The sequence below is a fragment of the Portunus trituberculatus genome, chromosome 21, assembly GCF_017591435.1.
Source record: "Portunus trituberculatus isolate SZX2019 chromosome 21, ASM1759143v1, whole genome shotgun sequence".
Lineage (NCBI taxonomy): Eukaryota > Metazoa > Arthropoda > Malacostraca > Decapoda > Portunidae > Portunus > Portunus trituberculatus.
This window is the reverse complement of record NC_059275.1, coordinates 2,605,499-2,632,923: the sequence shown is the minus strand read 5'-3', so window position 1 is coordinate 2,632,923 and position 27,425 is coordinate 2,605,499. Positions and strand designations below refer to the sequence as shown.

Genomic DNA, 27,425 nt, shown 5'->3' with positions numbered 1-27,425 from the left:
CTCTCTCTCTCTCTCTCTCTCTTATTTGATGATGCAAATGTTTCTCACTCAACAACAAGAACAACAACAACAACAACAACAACAACATCACACCCTGAAATTATATAACTAAAGAAACAAAAGAGAAAATAACAGAGAGAGAGAGAGAGAGAGAGAGAGAGAGAGAGATATAATATACTCTTTCCTAAAACACACACACACACACACACACACACACACACACACACACACACACACACACACACACACACACACACACACACACACACACACACACGCCCGGTAGCTCAGTGGTTAGAGCGCTGGCTTCACAAGCCAGAGGACCGGAGTTCGATTTCCCGGCCGGGTGGAGATATTTGGGTGATTCTCCTTTCACGTGTAGCCCCTGTTCACCTAGCAGTGAGTAGGTACGGGATGTAAATCGAGGAGTTGTGACCTTGTTGTCCGGTGTGTGGTGTGTGCCTGGTCTCAGGCCTATCCGAAGATCGGAAATAATGAGCTCTGAGCTCGTTCCGTAGGGTAACGTCTGGCTGTCTCGTCAGAGACTGCAGCAGATCAAACATTGAATTACACACACACACACACACACACACACACCGCGTAGTGTAGTGATTAGCACGCTCGACTCTCACAATCGAGAGGGCCGGGTTCGAGTCCGGGCGCGGCGAGGCAAATGGGCAAGCCTCTTAATGTGTGGCCCCTGTTCACCTAGCAGTAAATAGGTACGGGATGTAACTCGAAGGGTTGTGGCCTCGCTTTCCCGGTGTGTAGAGTGTGTTGTGGTCTCAGTCCTATCCGAAGATTGGTCTATGAGCTCTGAGCTCGCTCCGTAATGGGGAGGACTGGCTGGGTGACCAGCAGGCGACCGTGGTGAAACACACACACACACACACACACACACACACACACACACACGAACACACACACACGTTGTTATTGCATGGAGCGCACCTGGGAAAGAGAGGCGTCCCACAGGTAAGCATCGATAATTAAGTACCTGTGGTGAACCCTTTGTCCTTTATCCAGGTAAACTTATAGAGGTAAACGGGGGGAGTGTGGTTAAAGGAAAGCCACAAAGAAACGTAAAGGAAAAACAAAAAACAAAAGAAAAATAGGCTTAACTTTCAAACATGTGTATAATTTAGGTTTGATTTGGTTTGGTTGGGTTTGGTTTGGTTTGATTGGGTTGGGTTGGGTTGGGTTTAGTTAGGTTGGGTTAAGATTGGGTTAGGTTAGGTTAGGTTAGATTAAGGTTGGGTTAGGTTAGGTTAGGTTAAGATTGAGTCAAGTATGGTTAGGTTAGGTTAGGTTAAGGTTGTGTTAAGTTAGGTTAGGTTAGGTTGGGTTAAGTTGAGGTGAAGTTAAGTTAGGTTAGGTTAAGATTGAGTTAAGTATGATTAGGTTAGGTTAAGGCTGTGTTAAGTTAAGTTAGGTTAGGTTAGGTTGGGTTGGGTTGGGTTAAGTTGGGGTGAAGTTAAGTTAGGTTAAGCTTAGGTTGGTTAAAGTTATAGGTTAGGTTAGGTTATGGATGAGATAAGTTAGGTAAGGTTAGATTAGGTTAAGATTGGGATAATATGTTTAGCTTTGGTTAGAATACGAATAGGTTAAGTTAGATTTGGTTAGGTTAGGTTAAGGTAAGGTTAAGTTAGGTAAGGAAGATGCAGTGATTCAGTACAGGTATAGGTCTGTGTATATGTGTCAGTCTTGTATAAAACACGCCTATCTGTTTCCACCTATCGTTATCCAAGTAGTAGTAGTAGTAGTAGTAGTAGTAGTAGTATGTTGATTGGTACTGTATCGGAAACGTTTAGGTCTACACGTGGCAGTTTCTCGGTGGAACCATGCGTGCTTTGGGGTCCCAGGGGTCTCCAAGCGCGCGGGTTCGAATCCTGTCCACGGTCCGAGTGTAGGTTGGGCTTCCTCACTCGGGGCAACGGTTTCCTAGCGGGTGGGCTTTCAGATAGGAGGTACCACAAAAAGTATCCCCTTTAGCCCAAAAATTGCCGTGAAAAGCCCACATGGTATAAATATATAAAAATAAAAAAAACATACCTGTTCATTTCTACCTTATGCACAAATTAACTTAGCCCATGAAGCTTCTTGTTGAATAGTCTCTTCAGTACATCAGATCCAATGGCTTCATATGTGCCTAGTTATTCAAAACTCGTCACAAACAACCCAATTACGGGTCTCTTTCGTCTATTTATCACTCTGCTTGAAGCCTCAATATCGCTCTTCTAAATCTATCTTTATTAAGCTTCACCTGTCTTGTCCCATTCAGATTACTAATGTTAAGTTTACATCGCCCTTGTTTTGTTCTCTGTCATTTAAACATTTTCTCCAAGTAACCTATACACTCTACTTCAGTCCTATCCTTACCATAAGAATCTTGTTTATACACCATTATTTAGCGTGTGTGTGTGATTCACCTCGGTCGTCTGCTGGTCACCCAGCCAGTCTTCCCATTACGGAGCGAGCTCAGAGCTCATAGACCGATCTTCGGGTAGGACTGAGACCACAACACACTCGTGTGTGTGTGTATGTGTATGTGTATGTATGTGTGTGTGTGTGTGTGTGTGTGTGTGTGTGTGTGTGTGTGTGTGTGTGTGTGTGTGTTAATTAAAAGAATTAAGATTCTATTGTTGAATTCAATTGAATATTTATTGATATGATGTATCAAAAGGACAGTGTAGTGAAATACTCCCTTCCTCAAATTATGTTGGTGGTGATGGTGGTGGTGAGCCGAAACAATCTTTTTTTGAGATTTTTTTTTTTTTTTATTTACACCATGTGGGCTTTTCACGGGAATTTATGGGCCAAAGGGGATAATTTTTGGGTACCCCCTATCTCAAAGCCCACCCGCTAGAAAATCGTTGCCCCGAGTGAGGAAGCCCAACCTACACTCGGACCGTGGACAGGATTCGAACCCATGCGCTTGGAGACCACTCGGATCCCAAAGCACGCATCCTTCCACTGTACCACGGCGTGAGGCTATAGGTCTTGGTGATTTTATAAGAAAGAGAGAGAGAGAGAGAGAGAGAGAGTAGTAGTAGCAATAGTAGTAACGGTGGTGGCGGTGGTGGTGGTGGTGGTGGTGATAGTAGTAGTAACATGTTTGCCTTTCTCTTCCTCAGGTAAAGATTTGGTTCCAGAATCGGAGGGCGCGTGAAAGGCGAGACCGCGAGGCCAGGGCGAAGGGTCTCCTTCCCCCAGCCTCCACCTCCTCCTCCTCCTCCTCACCCTCTCCCTCGTCGTCAACATCGTCCTCGTCGCCGTGTACAGGCGGGCCGGTGCCACCCTCCGCCCTGGCACTCTACCAGTTTACTGCCGCTCTGGGCCCCGGTTCCGTCTCCGCCTTCACGCCCGTCATGCCCCGCCCCTTAGGAGAAGCTCCGCCCCCGCCCCTCCCAGTCCCCGCCCCTGAGCCGCCTGGCCTGGATGAGGGACTCGGTGATCCCCCTCTCACGTCCCGCCGCTTGCAGGATCTCGAATCGCCTCCATCGGACACCGGCGGGGCGTCCTTCCTCGGAGACGGGGCAGCGGGTTCTCCACAGCCTCGCCTCCTCTCTGATCTCCCGCCCTCCACTCGCAGTGAGGGCGTATCCCCATCCGGCCTGACGCGCCCCTGTCAAGCTGCATCGCACTTTCTCCCCTCGCAACAGCTGTCTCACACCGTGGCCTCCCCCATTTCCCCCTGAGGCCCCGCCAAAGGCACAAGCGCCACAGTCCTCTGGGTGGATGATCTTCGTGTTCCCCTCCTCACAGTCTCGCCGATGCTTCCTCGCCCCACCGGTGCCTGAGGTGGGCGCCGCAATGCTGTCAGTGTCAGGTGTGCCAGTGGGGCCGCGCTCCCTGCTGAACGCCACGTCTCACAATAAACCATTGGAAACTGTACTGTACTTTGCATGTCACGGGTGCGAGGGGAGGCGCGGCACTGACACATCGGCCGGTATTCTGAAACACTTCCACCCGCACCCTGATTACTATCGAAAGACTGTCTGAAGTACTGTACCATGGGTTTGAGGATGTTTTCATGGCTCCAGTGGCAGGATAACAAGATTTCATTTTACATTATTATCAGGACAAACACCTTTGATCATCTCTGTAGTAAAAAAAAAAATGAGGGAGGAAAGTGTTTTTGAATACGGGTCCTGGTGTCAGCGTCACACAAACGGGGAACGTCCCAAATTATTATTATTATTATTATTATTATTATTATTATTATTATTATTATTATTATTATTACCATTATCATCATCAACAACATTATCATCATCATCATCACCAACAACAACCACAATAAAGCTACACAGGGAAGGTGCTACAGTGAGTGACGCAGGGCCCCCGTGGCGGCAACGCTCACGAGGGGCGTCACGTGTGAATCACTACTCAAATCACGCGTCGCCTCGGCTTCAAGGTCCGTTGGAATCCCTTGGACCATGCGCAGCCACCGGTCACGTGGCCAGACAAGTCCATGAAGTAAGAATGGCCGCCTTACCTAGTCCCTGTTGTTGCTAAATCGATTCTTATTCACTACAACAAATATAAGGACTAAATACAACGTAGTGAGTATAAATTAAGTTCATAGAAAATCACAACCACAAAGTTTACAGTAATTGGATAGAATATAACCGAAACTACAAAACCAGCGACTCATTTGTACTTTCTATTCCAAATTTAATTCATTATTTTCATGTACGCGAAAAAAAAAAACCCAAATATTCCCATACACACCTTCAGCTAGACTCTTTCTCTCCAATTCACGTGTTTCCTTCATTGCAAACCACTCCACATTTGTCTCAGCTCACCACATTGGCTGGAGTTTGGATAATTTGCTCTTTTCCATGCTTTTCTTTCCATAATACGTATTTTCTTATTCATAAACTACTCATTTATTATTGCTCTACAGCCCTTGAACGTCACATTGGTTATAAATTCGATAATTCAATCTTTCCTCCATTTTTTCCTTGATACGTGTTTATTTAATCATGAGCCACCCGTTGGACAGCCTTTGGCCACCACATTGCTTAAAGATTCGGTAATTTACTCATTTTTTTCTTTTCTTTTCATAATACGTGTTTTCTTATTCATATATCACTCATTTCTTATTGTTCCACAGCCTCTGGTCATCTCACTGGCTACTCATTGGATAATCTACTCGTTTCATCCCCTTTCTCCGTCTCACAGGTGCTCTGAAAGACTTTGTACAGTGTCCTCAGTGTTGTGCACCGTTACTTATTGCGGTGAAGGGGTTTGAATATTCTTTGGCAGGGTGTGAATGTATGAATGTGTGTGAATCCTCGGCTGACGCTCTGGTTGGCTTCACTGGTCTTCACTCTTATAAGCACAAGTTCGGTGCTTGGAGCGGTTAATACTACCTTGGCCTGTCTTTTTCCCGAACCAAACTGTTTCTCTCATGGCTTCATGTATTAGGGCGAACAACATGGGCATATAAAAACACTCTCTTGCTACTTTTTTATTAGTTTATTTCTGTCTATCTGTCTGTGTATCTATCAATTTATCTATATGTTTATCTATCTATCTATTTATCTATCTATCTATCTATTTATCTGATATCTCTATCTATTATTATCAATCTATCCATCTACGTATCTATTTACAGTACATTCGATATAGGGCGAGACATCTTTTCCTCTTCAGGTATACCTTGAAAGCTTCCAAAGAAAATAAAAATTGAAATGGATAACTAAACTATATTGTCTTCACTTCAAATTGCTGCTGCTGCTGCTACTGCTGCTGCTGCTGCTGCTGCTACTACTACTACTACTACTACTACTACTACTACTACTACTACTACTACTACTACTACTACTACTACTACTACTACTGTAATTGTACATAATAGAAACCCTAAAAGAAAAAAAAATGAGAGAGGAATAAATGGTCATATTTAATTTATTTATTCATTTATTTATTTCATCATATTTTTTACTTGATACCACCTGCTTGTTTTCCAATTCGGTAACAGTAACAACAGTAGCAGCAGCAGCAGCAGCAAGATCAGGACAGGGCAGTGCTGAAGTAGACGCGGGTAGGAAGTCAGTGCATAAGAGCCAAGTGTTGATACATTTGAGAATAAACCATTTACCATGACACAGCGTTGTTTTGAGCTCCTTGAGACGTGTAAGTTGTGTGTAAGGTTGGTGTGTAGCGGGGAGGTGTGAGAGACTGTTAATCTGTGTCTTTATAAGCTTTATTTATTTAGGTGCATTTTCTTGTTCTTTGTTGGCTTTTCGTGTCTATTATATCTGAAAGTAAAGAATAAGAAGAAAGCAAGAAAAAGGAGGAAATGAAAGCAAACAAACAGAGGAAAAATGAAGAGAAATAAACAAAGAAAAAGGCAACACGTAATAACAAACAAAACCTTTTTTTTTCAACACCAAAACAAATGCGAATATCTAACATATTTTTATTTCTCTTCCTAATGATATTATTTCTTTATACTACTTACCGACCTTGACATATGAACTACCAATACAACTACCCCTTTCATCCATGCTTAATGTACCCTTAAACGAGATTAATCTACAGCAACAACAGTTGAATAAGACAGTAGCTTATCAGTCCTTGAAGCAATGATGGACTCGATCATTTGGCTCGACCCAGTGAGACTCCGAAGCTCGGGAGACGGCCCATTCAAGGAAGGAGAGTCACGCGGGCCGGGGGAGGAGAAAGGACCTTGGAAATGGTAAGGACTGGTTTGTTGTATAAAATCGCTTTGCTTGCTTTTCTCACCAGAATCAGGTTTTCTAGAATGTTTCCCTTGATTATAACGTAGAAGTCTCGTTACTCTGACACTAGATCCCCAAAAATCACCACTAAAAGCCGTGTCATTTGAACTAAAGCCTCTTAAAAGAAGTGAGGGTGTTTCAGAATGTAGATTGTCTTTGATCCTTGTTTAGAAACGCTTTATTTTCTCACCACATTCATTCAGGTTCTCAAGAGTGTATCCCTTGATGATAACGTAATAATCTTGTTACTCTGATACAGGAACCACAAAAAACACTCTTCAAAGTCGTGTCATTTCAACTCAACATCTAAAAAGAAGTGGGAGGCGCAGAGTGGCAGTGTTTCAAAATATAAAGAATGTTTGGTCCTTGTTCGGAAACGCTTTGCTCTCTCTCCACAATCAGTCAGGTTCTCAGGAGTGTTTCCATTGATAATAATGTTAAAATCTTGTTACTATGACATTAGTAATACAAAAACCACCCTTCTGAGTCGCGTCATTTCAATTCAAACCTCTAAAGAAGAGGGAGTGTGTCAGAATACAGACTATTTGGCCCTTGTTCAGAACCGCTTTATTCTCTTCACCATAATCAGTGTCTCAAGAGTGTTTTCCTTGATTGTAGAGTAAAAATCTTGTTATTTTGACATTAAAGCCACGAAAACGCTCTTCAAAACCGTGTCATTTCAAATAAAACCCCGAAAAAAGAAGTGGAAGATGGAGAACGGCATTTTCAGAATATAGACCTTTGTAGAAAGTCCTCACGTCATCTTTTCCTGTTTCTGCGTTTAATCTCGAATGCTTCTAATAGGGTATAGTGAACGATTTTTTTTTTTTTATGCTGTTTTCAAAGTGTTTTCTGTGACACTGGTGGCATTTTAACAAGGATTATGCATCATTAGTGGAAGAAATACCCATGAGCTTTGTGAATTGTCATCTCTGTAGCCTCTAGGAATGGTTATTATGAAAGGACAAGGCGTTTCAAGATAGCAGTGCCGGTCTGTCACGGATCCTTGCAGTTATTTTATTTTTTTTTTTTTTTCGTTTTCTTTTTTTCTCTTCTTTCTTTCGCTGTAAAACGTTTTGAATCCGTTCTGCTTACTTGGACGAACGAAGCATTTTGATTAATATTTGTTCTTGATTTAGATTCTTTGATTTATATTCGTTTTTTTTATTTAGTTTGATTTAGATTCTTTGATGAAAAAAAAAATGTACGTGCCGAAAATGTTGTAAAAGGTTATACAAGCATTGAAAGTGTCAATGGCTCGATGGAGTGTTGGTAGTGACGAGAAGGTAGATTTGTTTGGTTAAGTTTTAAATCCAGTAAGGTGAAAGCTGGCATATGGTGCTGGTGGGAGTGAAATGGCTACTGTGTGTGTGTGTGTGTGTGTGTGTGTGTGTGTGTGTGTGTGTGTGTGTGTCCCGTTGTAATCATACTCCCTTTATCTGACAAGTTTTTGTGCGTGAAGAGAAAGTAAGTACAACGTTTTCTCTTCTAAAGATAGCAGCTGATTTCATGTTTGTGTTGTTAGCGATAGCGGTGGTGATGGTGGAGGTGGTGTATGAGATGGTTCCACGCTGTAGTTCTCACCATAAGCAACAACAGTAACACCAGTTCGACTTTCTGAAACATTTCTCTCACAAGGATTTATTTTCAAAGGCAGCAGAGTTATTTAGTCGTGCTGTTTATGATTAAGTGTTTCTTCTTTTATTTTCTTGTAGAAGGAGCACCGGCCGACGACTACAATTTTATTATATATTTAAAAAGAAGACCCTCGAGCTGCCAGTGCCAAAAGGTCAAAGATTTATGTGAGCGGTGATGCAGCCTCCGTGTTGAATTATTGGAAAACGTCCTTGAAACTCTGTAATATCATTTTCGCGTTTTTTTTTTTCTTCTTTTTTTTTTTTTTAGTTTACTGTCTTTTGTTTATTCGTTTCCCATTTTTTCTTTACTCTTTTTTTTCCTTTCCTACATATACGTGTCTTCTATTTCCTGCTGCTACTTCCCTTCTTTTCATTTCCACATCCCCTTTTATTCTTTATTTCCTTTTCTTTTTCTTTTATTTCTAGCTCCATCTGTCTGTTAATTCCCACTTCATCTTTGGTTTACATTCCGTTTTCTCTTTTTATTTACCTATTTTTTCTCTTCTTTTATTTTCCTTTATTTCTTGTTTTTACTTCATTATACTTTTCCTTTCCCTTTTGATATCCTTTTTTCCTATTTTTTCCTTCATTCTCCATCTTTTTTTTTTTGTCATTTCTGTTATTTACTTTATTTCTCTTTATTTTACTTCCCTATTTTTCCTTTCTTGAACTTCTGTCTTGCTTTTTCTTACTTAACTTCCCGTCTCTCCCATTTTGCTTCACTTCTTCACTTCCTCTATTCCTTCGTCAATATCTGTTCTTCCTCTTGTCTCCTCCAGAACAGCATTGAAAATCAGGCGGCGGCGACAGAGGCGGCGGCAGCAGGAGGCCAGTCACCTCTACTCACTGCTGCCCTCACTCTCCTCTCTCGAAACCACTCTTGGACAGATCTGCTGGTGAGAGAGAGAGAGAGAGAGAGAGAGAGAGAGAGAGAGAGAGAGAGAGAGAGACTTGTTTTGTTCAATTTATTACGCCCGTGGGTGGCAGACCTAGTGACATTACAGGTACGAAGATATGTACGTACGTAGAACTCGTGTCTCGCAGGGCACACTGAATACACACACACACACACACGGTAGCTCAGTGGTTAGAGCGCTGGCTTCACAAGCCAGAGGACCGGGGTTCGATTCCCCGGCCGGGTGGAGATATTTGGGTGTGTCTCCTTTCATGTGTAGCCCCTGTTCACCTAGCAGTGAGTAAGTACGGGATGTAAATCGAGGAGTTGTGACCTTGTTGTCCCGGTGTGTGGTGTGTGCCTAGTCTCAGGCCTATCCGAAGATCGGAAATAATGAGCTCTGAGCTCGTTCCGTAGGGTACCGTCTGGCTGTCTCGTCATAGACTGCAGCAGATCAAACAGTGAAACACACAAAGGAACACAATATATACAGTATTCTAGTAGCCACAAAGTGAGGATGGCGGGTAAGAAGTACGTCGAGATGATCATCTGTGAGAAGGTATTTACATACATCATTTAGGTTGAGTCCTTGCGGGAGTATGTTAATCACTGGGGCAATGAAGGTAGTAGTGTTCAAGGGTGTTGGCATTGGGACTGTTACACAATCTGCAGGAGTAGTACGGCATGTCCTGCGCCTGGGATACTTGCCACATAGGCCTGAACCGACCACTAACAACATTGTGCCTGCGTACTATGAGGCCATGTCCGCGATACTCATGGCGACATTGGAGGAAATGAGAGAGAGAGAGAGAGAGAGAGAGAGAGAGAGAGAGAGTGGTGAGTAGTGAGGGAGTACGGAGTGGCAAGGAAATGTGACAAGTGGCGACTGACAAGCGGACTCTCAATTCAAACACATTAGTATCAAAACAACGATAAAAAAAAAAAAATAAAAAAATAAGAGAGGAAAGAAAGAAAAAAAAACCAACAAAGACGAATCATGACATTAACTAACCCCCGTTTCTCTTTCTGAGCAGGACAGCCTCGGGAGGAGTGGGGAGGTGTCCTGGCTGGGGTTCCTCTATTCAGTAGTATCTGTGGTGTTCGTGACGATGCTGGCCCCCGCTCTCAAGGTGTTCCTCCTTACCCTCGTGGCCGCCACCCTCAGGATCACCGCCTTCTACTTCTTCGGTGAGAGAGAGAGAGAGAGAGAGGGGGGGGGGAAAGAGAGAGAGTAGAGTACTGGAGGATAGGGAGGTTTGAGAGAGGGAGAAAGAAAGAATGAAAGAGGAAGAGAAGATGGGGAAGGTAGGGAGAAGAGTGAGGAAGGAAGGAAGGAAGAGAGAAAGGTAGAGCGAGAGGAGGGGAGGAAGAATAAGAGAAAGAAAGGGTTAAGTAGAAAGGGAGAAACCAAAGGAAGAGAAGATGGAAATAGAAACTTAGAAAATGCTAGAGAAAGAGGGAGAAAGGGATAAGGAGAGACGGTGAGGGGAGAAAGGAAGAGAAGGGATGGGGGAACGAGGAATGGTGGTGAGGAAGAAAGGAATCCTATTATACATTAGTACTGGAACATTTAAACATTTAACCCTTTCAATACTAGGACACATTTTTTACCTTGAGGTCTGTGTACGATTAGACTACTTTATTGACATCAGAAAGGGTGTATGGAGGCTAAAAGATTAATGGCCAGTCTCCACTATTTTAATCCCCACGTAAGTTTCTGTAGCTGTGTAAAATCACCAAATAGTATAAGCAGAATGAATATAGAAACGCGTCATGGTACTCAAGGTGTTAAAAACGTGTTGCCATGTGGTGTGTTTCAGGTGAGGAGAACATGGGCAAGGTGGTGGGCAGCGAGGGTTACATTTACTACGCCAAGGTGCTGCTCGGGAACTACCTTGGCTACGGCCCCATCCTGCATCTCCTGAACCGACCCCAACCAGATGCGCAACTGCTGTAGAAGTGTATCCCTCTCCGGGCCTGTGTGACTGTCCTCTTCGTCTTCGTCTTCGTCTTTGTCTTCGTCTTTGTCTTCAATTGTTCTGTTTTCTCGTTTTCCTTCTTTTCTTTTCATTTCACATTGTTTTTTTTTTTTTTGTCCTTTTTTTTTTTTTTTTCTTGCATTTTCTATGTTTTTTCACTCTTTCTTTCTTTTCTCTCCTCATCTAAGTAGACGTTTGGCTCCAGTATTCACTGCCATTATGTTCAAAGTTGACCTCTAAAGGTAAATGCATACGTATCTCAGTATGCAATAATTGACGATATGACTACAAATAACTACTTAAAGAATAGTTGAATTAAACGAAAAAAAAAAAAGGCAGCAAAATTTATCTCAATATTTCTTACCATTGTTATTGAATAAAAAAAAAAAAAACTTGCATCACATAATGACTCGTTAAGTTTGTGATGACATTGTTATAAAACTTCAAGAAATTGACAAAGAAGTTAAGAAAGAATAGCCATGTGGTTAATACTACTGTTACCATTTTCTTCACTAGCATGCATGGAAACGTTTCATTTTTTTAACGCTGGGAGGTATTGGACCTGTTCTCTCTCTCTCTCTCTCTCTCTCTCTCTCTCTCTCTCTCTAATAGGTGCGCATGTTTCAAATTGACTTATTGCAGTAGGGCAGGATAGTCAGGGGCACAGGGTAGGCTACTGCAGACGGTTGTTGGTTTGATATAGGTATGAGTGATTGAATCATAGTGGAGGGAAACACAGGAAGGATGAAGGAAGAGGTAAGACGAGTATGAAGTGAAAAGATGAAATACTAGATGGAAATGTGTGTTGATATGAACGGAATAGATAACAGCCATCAGATACCAAGGCTTCTATCTATCTATTTTTTTTTTTTTTATTTTTCATTTATCATTTCTCTTTCCTCTAGAGAATTCACCTTCGCTAAAACCTAATATAACTCCTGCTACTCGTTAAACATTTACTCTCTTTGTTGAACTATATTTTTTGCGTATTCTTTTGATCTTTCTCCATTTCTTCGACCTTTTTACAGCATAAAAAAAGAAAATTATTCCATTCCTTAGCTTTCCCTTAACAGACTTTAGTCACTTTATATGTGTGTGTGTGTGTGTGTGTGTGTGTGTGTAATTCACCACAATCGTCTTCTGATGTGTGTGTGTGTGTGTGTGTGTGTGTGCAGAGTTATCATACTCAGAATGGAACGAAAAATTACCCACTATCTATTGATACTTTCATTTTTAGCCACCAAATCCAGGTTACGGAGAAGAAAAAAATATATATATATATTACGACATCGTGAGACTCGGAAAGCGCACGGACTTGACTTTGATAGTTACCAGATACCACAACATTTTCACTAGTAAATACGAGACTCCCTGTTGTTTATCTTACAGCATCCTGCCTCGCTTTACCTTTAAAATTAGTAAAAAGATAAGCCATTGATGTTATTCATGGAGTGAAGAAGAAGGAAAACAAGGATGATATATGTATAACTGAGCCTCGGGAGAGGAGCTGATATAATATATAACAAACGAGACTGCTGTCTCATACTGTGTCATTTTTGCCTTTAAACTGATTGAATAATAAACCATGGATGTGATTTATGGTGGTATGAAGGGAATGAGATATATCTGTATTATAATGGTCTGTGTGAGGAGTTTAGCACAATATACAAGACTAATATACCTTATATCTTGCCATATCTTGCTTCACATATTGCCACATATTTAAACTGAGGAAGTGCTAGTCCAAGGAAATGCATGATTTATAGATATATTAAAAAGGGGAAGGAGAGAAATGTGTATTATGCATGAACATGAAGGAAGGAGGTTGACATTATAAGGTATACTTAAAGGTATGTGATTAATATGCTGAATAAAAGATCAGCCATTTAATGTGATTTATTACCGATGACTCACAGAAGAATGGAGAGACAAAAAAAATCTATACCAATGAGAAGAAAAGCCGTTCATATTAGACTATTTAGCTAAGAAATGAGAAATAAAATAAAGGAAAAAATATAGGAGTAATACACGACATGGCAACTGATTGATACGTAATAAATGGAAAATTGATAAAAATAATAAAAAAAAAAACGTATGACAGTAATTTCATATCTAGCAAAATAATAGAAAATACGAGAAGGAAAGTATTAATAAAAGTAGGAATAATACGCGACATGGCAACTCGTCTCTCCCAGTCGAGGTAAACATGGCCAGCAGCAGGTGAGTGAGTGTTGCTTTGTCCCTTATTTGAGCCATTTCCCGCCCTTCCCCGAGCCTGACCTGACCCCTAGTGTGCCGCCATGACGCCCAAGGAGGCAAGGGTGTGGCTGGCTATGAGTCAAAAGCCGCAGTTGACCTTGTTCAGTAATAATGAAGGTGTTTCTTTTTCCTTGTCTGTCCCCGAATTTTGATTGCCAGTAAATTTTCGATTCCCCACATCCTTAACTTTTTCATTGACTTTTTTTAATGGTGAGTTTATTTAATTGTTATTGTGACTTATTTTTATTCGTTCTCCCCTACTTTACGTATTTATTTAGTTAGAAATACTCACGAGAGAGGATTTGACAATTGGAAAACTGCCTCGGTGGATACATGCAATAGGTTCGTCATTTCGTGGGATTTGGAGCAGTGTGTTGGTAAGGGTCAGCGTGCCACGTATTGAAGGTGACTCACGGCGGCTGGTGTCCGTGTGGTGACTGTGCTGGAGTAGGAAGTGGGGGATTACCGGATTTCCCTCAAGGACATCACTCGTTTTTATTTTCCTGCTTGGTTGCCTCGCTTCCCGCCCCACTCTCTAGCATGAAAATAGTCCTCGCTCTTTAATTTCCAGCCACTTTAATTTCTGATTGTGAAGGAGACTCGGCACTTTATGATTTGCTTTAATGCCTTCCTGTTTGGTTGTCTCATTACTCTGCCTAGTCCAGCAGGTACAGATTGGGAAAGTCACTGTAGCCTTTTAATTTCTAGGCATTTTATTTCTGATTCTCAAAGACTCTCAATGGTTTACTTTTCCTGCTTGGTTGACCCATTATTCACTCCACTCCAGCAGGAAAATAGGGAAACAATAGAAGCTTTTTATTTTATTTTATTTATTTTTTAGACACTTTCTGATTGTGAAGGACATTCATCACTTAATGGTTTACTCTCTTACTTTCCTGCTTGGTTGCCTCTTTACTTGCCCCACTCCAGTAGGGAAATAAGAAAATAATTGTAGCTTTATTTATAGGTACACTTTATATCTGATAATCAAAGACTTTCAGCAATGGCTTACTCCTCAGCATGTCTGCCTTGTTACTCTGTCCAGTCCAGCAGGTAGAGAGAGCTGACTGAAATACTAGGGTGACTCGGGTATACTAGTGTACCATCTGTTGGAAGCAGTCTACTAATAGTTAGAGTTAGGTTGAAAAAATGTACCCAGTGCAGCACTAACAGAGCAGACAGGGAGGATGTACTAATAATCTGCTTACTAATTTCTAAACAGTTTATTTCTCCATAAGATATGACATTTGTTTTTCTCTAGTTATGGTCTATACAATTTATCAGCTGTGAAATTAAGGTATTCCATCAATGTTTACCTAACCTAATTTACTTCCTGAATGAAAACACTAATGTTATTTTAGTATTATCGCAGAAAGCTGGAAAAATCTTAAACTCCCTGACTGCTTCTGTATTTCTATCTTCATATGACCTCAACTCATTTAAGAGGGAGGTTTCACGACACTTCCTGTTCTTTTGGCTAGCTGTCTTGGACCTGCTCGAGGACTGGTATTAAGCTGGGCCTTTTTTTGTTTAATTACTTACATTGCCGTTTGGCCTGATATCAGAGGAAACAGCCAATGGGAGTCTCAGGGTAGCTCAAATCTCCAGATATATTGGTGTGTTGGAAGCGGTGTTAGTAAATGGTTTGGCAGAACAAAGCCCAGGAAAGGAGGATCACTGTACACCATCACAAATAATTAAGATTTTTTTTTTCCCCCATTCATATTCTAGATGTGAAGAGATGTGGATTCAACATTAACGAGTGTTACTATTATACTTTTACAGTGAAAGTGACAACCAGGCCTTTGTAAAGTTTGGATGGGATATTAAAGAAAAAGTCTTAAATCTGCCAACTTGGAAATGCTAAGGATAAGCCATCTAACAAAAGATTATATTGGGATACTCTATTTTTGCCTAATAACTATTGATGTGCTAAATTATACTGTGTTGCAATTATGACTTGTTCAAAGTATCTTTTTTTTTTTTTTTTTTTACATTACAAGGGCACTGGCCAAGGGAAAACAAAGTGTTGGAAAAAAAAAATCCCGCTGGTTGCCAGGCTGAGAGTACTAAGTTGTCAATGAAGGACAGGGCAGGGTGGGTGATTGTATAGTGGTTCACACTTCACAGGGTAAGCACGCACCTTTCTGTTTCTGTAATTACTACCAACAAAATTAACATCTAAATGCATTTTTCGTGCTTCATAACTTTTAATGTATATTCAGTGGAATGGGACAATTGAATACGGCCATTTTGGCACAGCCATTTGGACGCCATGGGACAGATGAGTGCAACTTTTTGCCCACAAAGTGATGTGATGCTAGCTAATTTGTCGTCAGAAAAGCTTCACAAGATAAATCATTATTCAGTTAGATTAGAAAAAAAAAAACTGTAAATTTAAAGTGGAACTTCAACAAGTTTTAGATACAGCCTTATTAAAAATTAGAAACATTAAATCATTTAATCACCGAAAATTGTTACACGCCTTTATATAGTTAATTTGTTAATCATGAGTAAGGTTCTTCAAGTATTCAGTAGAGCACCCATGTTTTCAAATCTAAGAACAGTTACCTGTTATCTCATGATGTGCATTTCAACCTTTCTCTACATTATGTAGGTCATCAAGTATATGGTGTGACATTGCCTGCCAAGTTCATTTTCAATTGACGACAGGTTGCCTATTCAGAATAAATTTGGAACTTTATTGAGTATCTGTAATTTCACTTTGAAATAAAACTAAGCAATGCATTAAGTATTGGGTGCATTGATGAAATAAAACTAAGCAATGCATTAAGTATTGGGTGCATTGAGGAGGAGGGGAAGGTTTACCAGGTGTCACTATAGGGTTCCTTACTACAAAGATGAGGTTTCAAGATATTTATCCCATTCTTTTGGCTACCTTACATGAACCTTCTTGGGGTCTGTCATCTAAGTGGGAGGGAAATCTGGCTAAGAGCAACAAAGATGCTTAAACAAATAGGCCTACTTAGATACCAGTCCCTGAACAGGTCCGAGAGGGTCAACCAAGAGAGATATCACTTGACACAGGGCTGAAAAACTGAGAGCATCTGGAATTTTGACATCAAATACAACAACAATAACCTTGCAGTGTAATGTATGGCACACTGACCACAGAACCTCAGGTTTTACATATGCCACTTCAGAAGCCAATAGTCAACACCACACTCGACATAGAACCTTAACTCCTGTGTATTTACCTAGTTCTGGTTTATGGCGGGCGCCAGGGGAACAGTCTCATAGTATCCTGTCTCTATATCCATTATCCATTCACAGCTTCCTCACTTCCTCCATTTGTTCACAGTATGAGGAAAACTGTACTTAATATCTTTTCTACAATTTTTATTCTTTAATTTCATGCTATGTCTCACTGTATTCCATGTGTGTGCCATTTCAGAAGTCGCTTTGTGGAGGTGTGTTGTCCGCAGCACCCCGAGGCTCACCTCATCGAAGACTACCGCGCCGGTGACCAGATTTGCTCCGAGTGTGGCCTTGTGGTGGGCGACAGGTAAGACATTGGAGTCAGAGTCGGAGTCGGTAAAAATATGAGCGACTCCAACTCCTTTACGTGATAAATTTTCGAGTAAAGATTCCACTTTATGGAGATTGGAGATTCCTACAAATTGGGAGAAATTGACTTTGTGGAGGATGTGTCCAATCAAGCACTACATATAAAGATCATTTTTATTAATTCATGATAATTATATAATCATCAAGTACACTTTTGTGGATTGACTCGAAAATATGTAAGTATTGATTCTCTTAACTTTCGTCTTTTTTTGGGTGTGGCAACTAGCGGGCTTTTTGCTTAATCTTTTCCCTTGGCCACCATCCCTCATGTAAAAAAAATAGACTATATCGTTGTACTGTAAAAAAAAAAAAAAAAAAAAAAAGAAAGAAAGAAACCGGAGTCGGAGTCGCAACTTTCAAATTTCCTGGAGTCGGAGTCGGAGTCGCAACATTTAAATTTACTGGAATCGGAGTCGGACTTTTGAAAATCCGACTCCACACCCCTGCTCTCCTCTCCTCTCCTCTCTCTCCTCTCCTCTCCTCTCCTCTCCTCTCCTCTCCTCTCACACCACCTGCAGGGCCTGATTTCTCTGTGATGACTTAAGGCTAGTTCTCATAATTGCTGTCTCCTCTCACTGTCTTGAGTGCGTTTTATCTGGTTCTTAACATATATTAACTGTTTTGATATTTCAGGGTTGTTTTGTGTATTGTTAGTCAGGATAATAGGATTCTTGGAGGTGGTGTGGTGAGGAGTGAGTGAAGCTCCTCTTTTCATTCCTGGCAGGGTGAAGAGAAGTTCATTTCATTCATGGCAGAGCAATTGATGTATTTTTTTCCTTAATGCTCAAACTTTCAGCAAAATAACAAACATTTCCCATCAACTCCCAGGTAACAAACATTTTCCTTTGCCCAGGTAACAAACATTCTCCCTCCCCCAGGTAGCAAACATTCTCCCTCTCCTAGGTAACAAACATTCTCCCTCCCCCAGGTAACAAACATTCTCCCTCCCACAGGTAACAAACATTCTCCCACAGGTAACACATTCTCCCTCCCACAGGTAACAAACATTCTCCCACAGGTAACAAACATTCTCTTTCATCTCTCTGCAGAGTGATAGATGTCGGCTCAGAGTGGAGGACCTTCAGCAATGAGAAGGCCAACAATGACCCATCTCGTGTGGGTGGGCCGGAGAACCCCCTGCTCAATGGTTCAGATCTCTCCACCATCATTGGACCAGGGGCGGGCGGGGCTTCCTTTGACGGGTTCGGCAACTCAAAATACCAGAACCGCAGATCTGTGAGTCTGTTTGTTTGCTGTGGTGACTTTGTAGCTTTTTGTTTTTGTTGTATTGTTGTCTTTATCATCTTTGTAAAGTTTTTTCTCTTGTTAGTGTCATGTTAATGTGAATTTCTACTCTCTCTCTCTCTCTCTCTCTCTCTCTCTCTCTCTCTCTCTCTCTCTCTCTCTCTCTCTCTCTCTCTCTCTCTCTCTCTCTCTCTCTCTCTCTCTCTCTCATTCTTTTAAGGTACATGATAAGTAAATATCTTTATTGTATCATTAACTACTTTGACCTCCTTTTCTCACAGATGAGCAGTTCAGACCGTGCTCTCATCAATGCCTTTAGGGAGATCAGCAACATGGCAGACAAAATCAACCTGCCCAAGACCATTGTGGACAGAGCCAACCTGTTGTTTAAGCAGGTGAGTGGAGAGATACTTGCTGGAGGAGAGGCAGCCAGATGTCTTGTGTTGTGTGTCAGCTTTAGTACTGTTTCGTGAAGATTTTATATGTTTCCTTTTGATTCCACTCTTGTGTTTTTTTGTTTTTATTTTTGTTTTCCCATTAGAGGAGAGGTAATGTTTTCTATTGAGATTCTAGGAATAATTCTACCTGTTCTGTGTTCCAATTCCAAGAGAATGCTTCTAGTAAAATCAAAGTAGAGTCAGAATGAAGCAAGTTTGTAATGGGATTTAACATTCATTGCTTTGTTACAATCCACAACATCATGAAGTGATGCTCTGGGGTCCAAAAAGGCGTTAATTTTGTAAGTTTTTTATTATGAATCTCAAGGGATAAGGTATTAATTCTCTGGTGCTTGGTCAGTACATTTCATTGGTGTATTGTAAAGTAAACTAATATATGAGGAATCTGTGGTGTATTTTACAGTTGTTAAGTCTTCGAAGCTGAGACATTTATTGAACTGATTCATTATTACCATTTTATAAGTTGAATTTCTGCATTACGTCATTCTTCTATCAGGTTTTTTGCTATTTGATGCAATAATTTCCTAATGTTCTCTTTGTGGAGCATCATAACACAGAAATCAATTTGATACAGTGGTACAGTGGATCCGTGCGTGCTTTGGGATCCGAGGGGTCTCCAAGCGCACAGGTTCGAATCCTGTCTACGGTCTGAGTGTAGGTTGGGCTTCCTCACTCGGGGCAACGGTTTCCTAGTGGGTGGGCTTTGAAATAGGAGGTACCCTTAATAAGTATCCCCTTTAGCCCATAAATTCCCGTGAAAAGCCCACATGGTATAAAAAATAAAAATAAAAAAGATAAATTTTTTCACAACAGATAGCCTGGATGGCTTAACCCCTTACACACAGTACAAAACACACCACCTTACAACAATAAGACCAAGTGATTGATTACCTGCATGGGGACTGACTTTTTTTTTTTTTTTTTTTTTTTTTTTTTTTTTTCTCTCTCTCTCCACTCATTGTAGGAGCCTTTGCATACCTAATCACAATGTGGCAACTTCTACGAAGTGTGTCAGGGAGAGAGAATTAACCAGTTTCCTTCAAGTGTGTAGTGCAAAGATAATTTTAGGGAGCTTCGTACATCTCAAGACTTACTTTGTGACCTCTACTTCTGTTATCTGGGAGATAGTCAACCAGTAGTCTTTAGGTGTTCAATTAGTATCTCTCTCTTAGGTACATGATGGCAAAAATCTGAAGGGCCGCAGCAATGACGCCATCGCCTCCGCTTCCCTCTACATCGCCTGCCGACAGGAAGGTGTTCCCAGGACATTCAAGGTAACATTTTTTTGTATTCATTATTATTTATTGTGTATTTATTTATCTTATTTATTTATTCTTCATTTGTGTGTGCGTGTGACTTTTTTTTTAGTAAGATCAGTAGAGCAGTTAGCATGAAAATAATAACGATAAGGGATAGCAAGGGATGCAACATTTTAGCGGTGAGAAAGAGGCTGAAGACAGTCAGTCAGAGGAGGGGAGTTGATGAGATGATAAGCTTTTGATTCCACCCTATCTGATAAAACTGTGTAAATGGAACTCCCCAAACATGAGAAGAGTACTCCTTAGAAGGATAAGGCCCTTGTATAGAGTTAACAGTTAGAGGGATGAGAAAAACTGACTTGAGATGCCACAGAACGCCTAACTTCATAGAAGCTATTTTAGCAAGAGATGAGATGTGAAGTTTCCAGTGTAGATTATGAATAAAGGAAAGACTGAGGATATTCAGTGTAAAAGATGCGGACAACTGAGTGTTATTGAAGAAAGGGAGATAGTTGTCTGAAAGGTTGTGTGGAGTTGATAGATGGAGGAATTGAGTTTTTGAGGCATTGAACACTACTAAGTTTTCTCTGCCCCAATCAGAAATCTTAAAAAGATCAGAAGTCATGCGTTCTGTGGTGTCCCTGCATGATCTGATCATTTCGTCTCTGAAAAGACATGGAAAAGTGTAGGGTGGTATTATCAGCGTAGGAGTGGATAGGGCAAGAAGTTTGGTTACGAAGATCATTAATGAATAATAGAAAGAGAGTGGGTGACAGTACAGAACCCTGAGGAACACCACTATTAATAGATTTAGGAGAACAGTGGCCATCCACCACAGCAGCAATAAAACGTTTGGAAAGGAAACTTCAAATAAAGTTGCACAGAGGAGGATAGAAAGTGTAGGAGGCCAGTTTTGAAATCAGATCTTTGACAATGCCAGACTCAATCAAATGCTTATGATATGTCTAACACAACAGCAAAAGTTTCACTGAAATCTCTAAAAGAGGATAGCCAAGACTCAGTAAGGAAAGCCAGAAGATCACCAGTAGAGTGACTTTGACGGAAGCCATACTGGCGATCATATAGAAGATTGTGAAGTGACAGATGTGTGTGTGTGTGTGTGTGTGTGTGTGCACCATATTTTCTTTGCCAGTCTTTGAATGTCATGTAGCACTCTCTCTCAAAAGGATTGTTTCATTGTTATATCAGATTTTCACAGTCTTTCCATGTTTAGATAGGATGTTTTTTCTGAATGATATTGACACAGATTTCTGTAATTAGAATCTGTCCTTTCACTGTTTTTACAAAAGTTCTTCCTCATTGCTGTTTTGGTACATTTCCTCCCAAACACCGGATGGATGTCAGGCCTAATTTCATACAGTGTGTTTCTTTTTTTTCTTCTTGTTTTGTTTTTAATTACTCTTCTTAAACAATGTAGGAAATTTGGACACCAATATACTGAAGTTTTTCATCATCAGCTCTCATATAATTCTGTGCAGCGTGTTGGTCCTTTTCCACACTTTACTTAGAATCACTCTCCTCAGCACATTCTCTTGACATTTACTCTTAAACACCCCAGGAAATTTGTGCTGTGAGCAAGATCAGCAAGAAGGAGATTGGCCGTTGCTTCAAGCTGATCCTAAAGGCGCTGGAGACACAGGTGGACCTCATCACCACTGGAGACTTCATGTCTCGATTCTGCTCCAACCTCGGCCTGCCCACCTTTGCTCAAAAGGCCGCCACTCACATCGCCCGCAAGGCTGTCGATCTGGACATTGTTCCAGGCAGGTCACCCATCTCTGTGGCTGCTGCTGCTATCTACATGGCCTCTCAGGTGGGTGTGAAGTAGGACAGTGAATGAGTGAGGGTGGGTGAACAATTTCATCATATAAGGGCTGCTGTTGCTGTCTTTATAGTATTAAGTGGCTGTTAGGTTCTTTTCCTTGCATCAGGTGTGTGACTTGAGGAGTGTCTAGGTAAATGGGTGTTAGTTGCCTCTGGGTGTCTTTGCTTTCCATTAGGTGCAGTGCTGTGTGAGAGGAGTAGGTAAATGGGTGTTAGTTGCCTCTATGGTGAGTGTCTGCTTTCCATTAGGTGCAGTGCTGTGTGAGAAGAGTACCTAAGTGGCTAGGTGTAGGTTGCCTCTACGGTGGGTGTCTGGCTTTGCATTCTATTAGATTGAGTAAGAGGAGTTTGTGTGTTGGTATGAGTTGGTAGGTGTACTTGTCCTTGTATGTTAGTACAGTGGGCCACAAGTCTTTACCTTTCCAGTGAGGACCATTATTGTTGATGGTATGAGTAATGTGTGTGTGAGTGTATGGTGCCTTGCCTGGGCCATCTTGTGTAGGATTAACAACCTTGGATATAGATAGATACATTCATAGATGTGGGACAGAAAGCAAGATCATTACTTAGGGAAGAATACTAACCTGTTTATGTTGTCGGTCTTTACTATGGAAGTTACCTTGTCAACTGTGCTATGCCTTAGCTCCTGGTTTGTGGTAGGGTGGTCCACAAGACTATTCTTCTTAACAACAGACTAATGGAGCTTAGAGTGTAAATGATGTGTGTATGAATGTGTGATTGCTGCCTTGGTATATAGACAGATTGGTTAGATTTATATATTCTCTGATTGTGTGTATTTGAAATGGAAATATGTATGTAGAATTGGCTATGATTTTGAGGTTAGTTATGATTGATGATATGGTTTGTATCTTATGTCCCTCTCAGGCATCTGATGACAAGAGGACCCAGAAGGATATTGGTGACATTGCTGGTGTAGCAGATGTCACCATCAGGCAATCCTACAAGCTTATGTACCCTCATGCCAAGGAGCTCTTCCCTGACGACTTCAAGTTCTCCACCCCCATTGAGCTGCTGCCACCCTTATAGGAGTCCTTGGGCTGCTGTAGGCTGCTGACTCACCAGAGACCACACCTCTTACCCAGAGGAATGAAGTGCACCTTAGAAGTTGTTAAGGAAGCCTTGCTTTTTCATGTTCATATGACCAATATTTTTAAAATGGAAATATTGTGTGTGTGCAGTTTTATTGGTTTTTAAATGGTGTTTTTTGTTTAGATTTTTGTATTTTCACCAGAGCTGGTGACACTTTTCTTTGGTACTCTTTTAAAGCATAACTTGATTTAAACACAAAAAATCTTTTGGCCTATACACTGCCTAGGTGCCGCCTCCCTGGGGTTGCTCAGCAGGCGTCTGGCAGCAGACACACAAGTGCTTTGATATTTGTGGCTCAGAGATTTCTAGAGACAGCAGTATCTATATTTTTTTTATACTCTGTTTAAGGTTTAAATTCATGTTCCTCCATTTCATTTGTTTCATTTACTTGTGATGGTTGTTTGTATGTGAAACGTAGGTAAGAACATTTATTACTACTAGAATTATTTTGTAAACTATTTAAAAAAAACGGTTCAGCACACGCATGAGGATGTACATTAATTTATAGAATTGTCGTAGATGCTTTGCTTTGCTACGCATAGGAACACACTTTTATCCAAGATTTGAGTCTTATTTATCTGGTTGAGACATTTGTACGTGTTGGTGTTTTATTTTAGAGCCAAGAAGGTGATATTTTGAATGGTGATTTGTATTGCAGGCATCATGGAATTGTACAACATAAGTTTCATTCTGTCATTTCTTTGTTGTCACATCAGATTTATTTAAAACTTCATTTAGCAGGGAGAGAAGGTCTGCAGTGTTTGATTCAACTTCAGGTTTCATCCATACAAGTCAGAAGCAAATTCATCAATTGATCACTTGTTACCCTGTGTGCCATTGACACCTGCTTCCATGTGGCTGCTTCCTCCAAGCAGCGACCATAATAACCTCCTTGTATTCCTTCCCAGACACTATTTGCATCTAATTGAGTCTTCCTATTTACTACTTCCATTCGCTGATAGTTGGTCAGTCATCTTGCCCTTAATCCATTTGAAGTCATCATTGTTGCATCCTTTGTATGTACTCAATATTTTGCTGCAGACTTTCACCACCTCATTTCAACATTCTGCCCATGGGTTTATCCAGTAGTATTACATAATCCTTAGTTTATATGGACTTATTTTTGTTAGCTATATTATTCCCCAAAAAAATTAAACTTAATGGATTAGAGGAAATGTAGTCTTTTGCACAGTTAGTTTACTCTGGCAATTCAAGACTTGATTCAGTTAATCCTGGGATGTCAACAAGTGTGTGTGTGTGTGTGTGTGTGTGTGTGTGTGTGTGTGTGTGTGTGTGTGTGTGTGTGTGTGTGTTTGTATACCTGTACCTGGGTGTAGCCTCAGTAACAGCCCCACTGACCTATGAGTGTTAGTGGCCTTACTGGGGTCACAAAGTGGTGATTGTTTAATGATATCAACAACCTCCTTTTTAGATAATGCTGGTTTGTATTCCCTACTTGTTGACAGAATTATACCTGTATTCATGAACATTAAACAGTGAACTGGATTCCATCTTTCCAAATGACCTGTTCTTATTGTGCTTGCTGATCCTGGCTTCAGTGTTGTGTTGATTGGATTGATATACAAGGCTACAGATAGATAAGGTAATCTGTAATCCTTCTGATGTAAAGATTTGCTATTTGATAATTCATCTCTCATAAAGTTGTTGTTATATCTTAGATCGATTTCTTGGTACATTTTGCTCCTAAACTGCAGTTTTACCAATACAAAGTCATGAGATGATGCAGGTAGAAAATTTATTAAAGCCAGTAATGAGAACCTTATTGAAAAGGCTGACATTGTGTTATTCAAGTGGCGTTTATACATTAATCTTTGATAGTTCAAGGCAGAGTAGTTTTTGTGTTATTTCCCATCCGGGGTACTATTGCGAGACGTGAGCATCTATTGCAAGGATATGAGAGTAGGACCAGAGAAGCTCTAGTGATGCCAATTTAGAATTTCCCAGATTACTATCCGATAGATCTTGTGGATATCAATGTAAGTCTTGCCTTTTTTTTTTTTTTTTTTTTCCTTGGCAGGTCTCCCTCTTGTATAAAAGAAAAAATCCACAAGAAAAATGTTAGAGTTTCTCCTGTAATTTGGCAAATAGCTGATCTGTAGCTGACATTAGTGCTTGGTTCGCCAAACAGCTGTTCCAATGTCAGCTGATGCCGCCTCTGCCACGTGGCCATCACAAGAAACTGCTAAAAACAACAAAAGCAAGTAGTGACAACCTAAAAAAGCTGAACGAAGTTGGTTTCTCCTGGGTTTTAGGTAATTCAGTATTAATATAACATATAAAGTGAACTGTAACCATAATCTGAAGCTCTGGACCAACTTCAACCTGTTTGAAATAGCTCCTAAATACAGAAAGCAACGCTTTAATACGTTAATACGCATAATTGACTCAGATTCACATGCACTGATAAAGTTTGCCATGACTATATAGTTAACACAATACTCATCTGTACATATTAAAGTACACACGTGAACAGATATGTGATGCCACTGTCAAGTATTCTTCTACCATTAATATTTTCGAGGTGCTGAACCACTTAAACAGTTGAACTTCTATGTCTCGTTATTTCCCATTTCTGCTAGAGGTTTTTTCGGCCACACATTACCCTTTTTCTTGCTTTGAAAAAAGCTTCCTTTTTGAGTAGAAGATTCTTTTAAATTGATTTCGATGACAGAATCCAAGGCTGGACCCTCAGAGTCAGTGCCACTACCACACAAGTACAGTAGTTAGACTTGCAGCTAAGCTAAGTGAAAGCCATTCGTTCAGAAGTCAGTTGAGGGAATATTCATGTTTCAGAGTTAATATTCAGAATTCATTCATTGGAGAGAGAGAGAGAGAGAGAGAGAGAGAGAGAGAGAGAGAGAGAGAGAGGGCATGAAAGCGATGAAGTGGAGAATGAGCATCAAAATGCATGGATAGCATTATATATTATGAGAAACAGCTAGAGACTGACGAGGCGAAGGCCAAGGTGAAGAGTGAACGGAGTGTCATTTATAGGGAGAAAGGCAGGGAAGATATCTGTATGCCAGCCAAGTCGAGCGGCATACCAACTCGAGCGTCAACGCAAGCAATCTTTTCCGCCCAATATTTTCCCAGATTGATGTAAGAATGACACACACACACACACACACACACACACACACACACACACACACACACACACACAAATCATCATCTTTACGTTTCATACAATATAGAATGCATAATTAATTATATATGCTACAAGCAGTAGTTGCATTAACTTAGATCTAATATCGAGCCAGTTGTTTAGATACATTGGATGGACAATCAGTGAGACAGGCTTGATATGGGTAAACCTTTTAACATAACGAGTTCAGGTTTTCTGTAACCTTCAGACTTGATTTTCCGCGTTGGAATTCCTTTCTCCATTCCATTCCGGTTTTCGTTATTCTGCAGAGGATGAATACAGATTTATTTGATGCATTACTTTACGGTAATACAGCTTTATCTGATGTAGTACGTACTACTTTAGTACATTCGAAAACATGAGACAACATCATGATTCACGTAAACATCAGCCTCGATTATGTTGTAACTAACACTGTTTTGTCTAGGAAAAATTTCCTAAATTGTAGTGTTGTTTTGACGCTCTACCAGGCTTTAGTGCGCTCAACTTGACACACTCGACTTAATTCACGCTCGACTCGTCCTTAAACCAATGAGAGAGAATCAGCGCAGGGAGGAAGTGGAGAGGTGTGTGAGACGGCAGGAGAATGGTGGTGAGGTGGTGAGATAGTGATCAATAGAATGGCTTAATTATTCAACCAAGTGTGAGAAGGGAATAGAATGAATACCGAGTGAGTCTGTTACATTAAGGGAGATAGTAAGGATAGAAAAAAAGTACAAAAAAAAAAAAAAAAGAACAACGCAAGCCGATTGCAATAGGGAACGCAAAACAGAATGGATTCGATGTGGATAGGAGAGATCAGAATAATGAGCTTGTGATAATGAAATGATAGAAAGAAGAAAGAAGGATGGAGGTGAATTATTCGCCAGCGCAGGTGCGCTCGTCGCCCAACTACATATCGGTCCTGTGGCAGCTGTAGCAAATTGCTCCATTTAAACCAGCCTGAATCTGTCAACAGACAATAATGACGATAATATGAGTAATCGTAATAATCATAACAATGATCCATGGAGAAGGTATTTTAACATAACACGAACAATCAATACGGAAAAAAAAACAATCGATAAATATTTCCCCATAAGTTAACTTGGCTTAAGATCTTTTCCTTCGTATAATTATGAAAAATTATTTAGAATGAATTATTATGATAATTTTGGGGAATTTTATTAGTTCATTGTCCACCGAAAATTTTTAAAGCTACTTGTTGACACTTTGGTTTGTTTTGAAAATAA

The 27,425-nt window shown here is 40.6% G+C and overlaps 3 protein-coding genes across 3 annotated transcripts; all 3 read left to right on the top strand.

Moving 5' to 3' along the window:
• Positions 1-888: 888 nt before the first annotated feature.
• Positions 889-3,892, top strand: LOC123507094 (polyadenylation factor subunit 2-like). Its single transcript, XM_045259655.1, has 2 exons — positions 889-975; positions 3,135-3,892. The coding sequence occupies exon 2, from the start codon at positions 3,369-3,371 to the stop codon at positions 3,696-3,698; it is 330 nt and encodes a 109-aa protein (XP_045115590.1). The 5' UTR covers positions 889-975; positions 3,135-3,368; the 3' UTR covers positions 3,699-3,892.
• A 2,683-nt stretch (positions 3,893-6,575) lies between these two features.
• Positions 6,576-13,150, top strand: LOC123507249. The gene is made up of 4 exons (XM_045260010.1): positions 6,576-6,709; positions 9,169-9,285; positions 10,319-10,472; positions 11,105-13,150. The coding sequence occupies exons 1-4, from the start codon at positions 6,707-6,709 to the stop codon at positions 11,239-11,241; spliced, it is 411 nt and encodes a 136-aa protein (XP_045115945.1). The 5' UTR covers positions 6,576-6,706; the 3' UTR covers positions 11,242-13,150.
• Positions 13,151-13,436: 286 nt separating this feature from the next.
• On the top strand, positions 13,437-24,533 carry LOC123507065 (transcription initiation factor IIB-like). The gene is made up of 7 exons (XM_045259608.1): positions 13,437-13,483; positions 16,938-17,048; positions 18,160-18,346; positions 18,637-18,750; positions 19,986-20,087; positions 21,652-21,906; positions 22,803-24,533. Exons 1-7 carry the CDS (start codon positions 13,470-13,472, stop codon positions 22,962-22,964), a joined length of 945 nt encoding a protein of 314 aa, XP_045115543.1. The 5' UTR covers positions 13,437-13,469; the 3' UTR covers positions 22,965-24,533.
• The last annotated feature ends 2,892 nt before the right edge of the window (positions 24,534-27,425 follow it).

Excerpts from the sequence above, each read along its gene's own strand:
- LOC123507094 (XM_045259655.1), top strand. The coding sequence starts at position 3,369 with ATGCCCCGCCCCTTAGGAGAAGCTCCGCCCCCGCCCCTCCCAGTCCCC.
- LOC123507249 (XM_045260010.1), top strand. Across the intron at positions 9,286-10,318 it reads ACTCTTGGACAGATCTGCTG|GACAGCCTCGGGAGGAGTGG; the intron begins GTGAGAGAGAGA and ends CTTTCTGAGCAG. Across the intron at positions 10,473-11,104 it reads CACCGCCTTCTACTTCTTCG|GTGAGGAGAACATGGGCAAG; the intron begins GTGAGAGAGAGA and ends GGTGTGTTTCAG.
- LOC123507065 (XM_045259608.1), top strand. Across the intron at positions 17,049-18,159 it reads GGCCTTGTGGTGGGCGACAG|AGTGATAGATGTCGGCTCAG; the intron begins GTAAGACATTGG and ends ATCTCTCTGCAG. Across the intron at positions 18,347-18,636 it reads AATACCAGAACCGCAGATCT|ATGAGCAGTTCAGACCGTGC; the intron begins GTGAGTCTGTTT and ends CTTTTCTCACAG.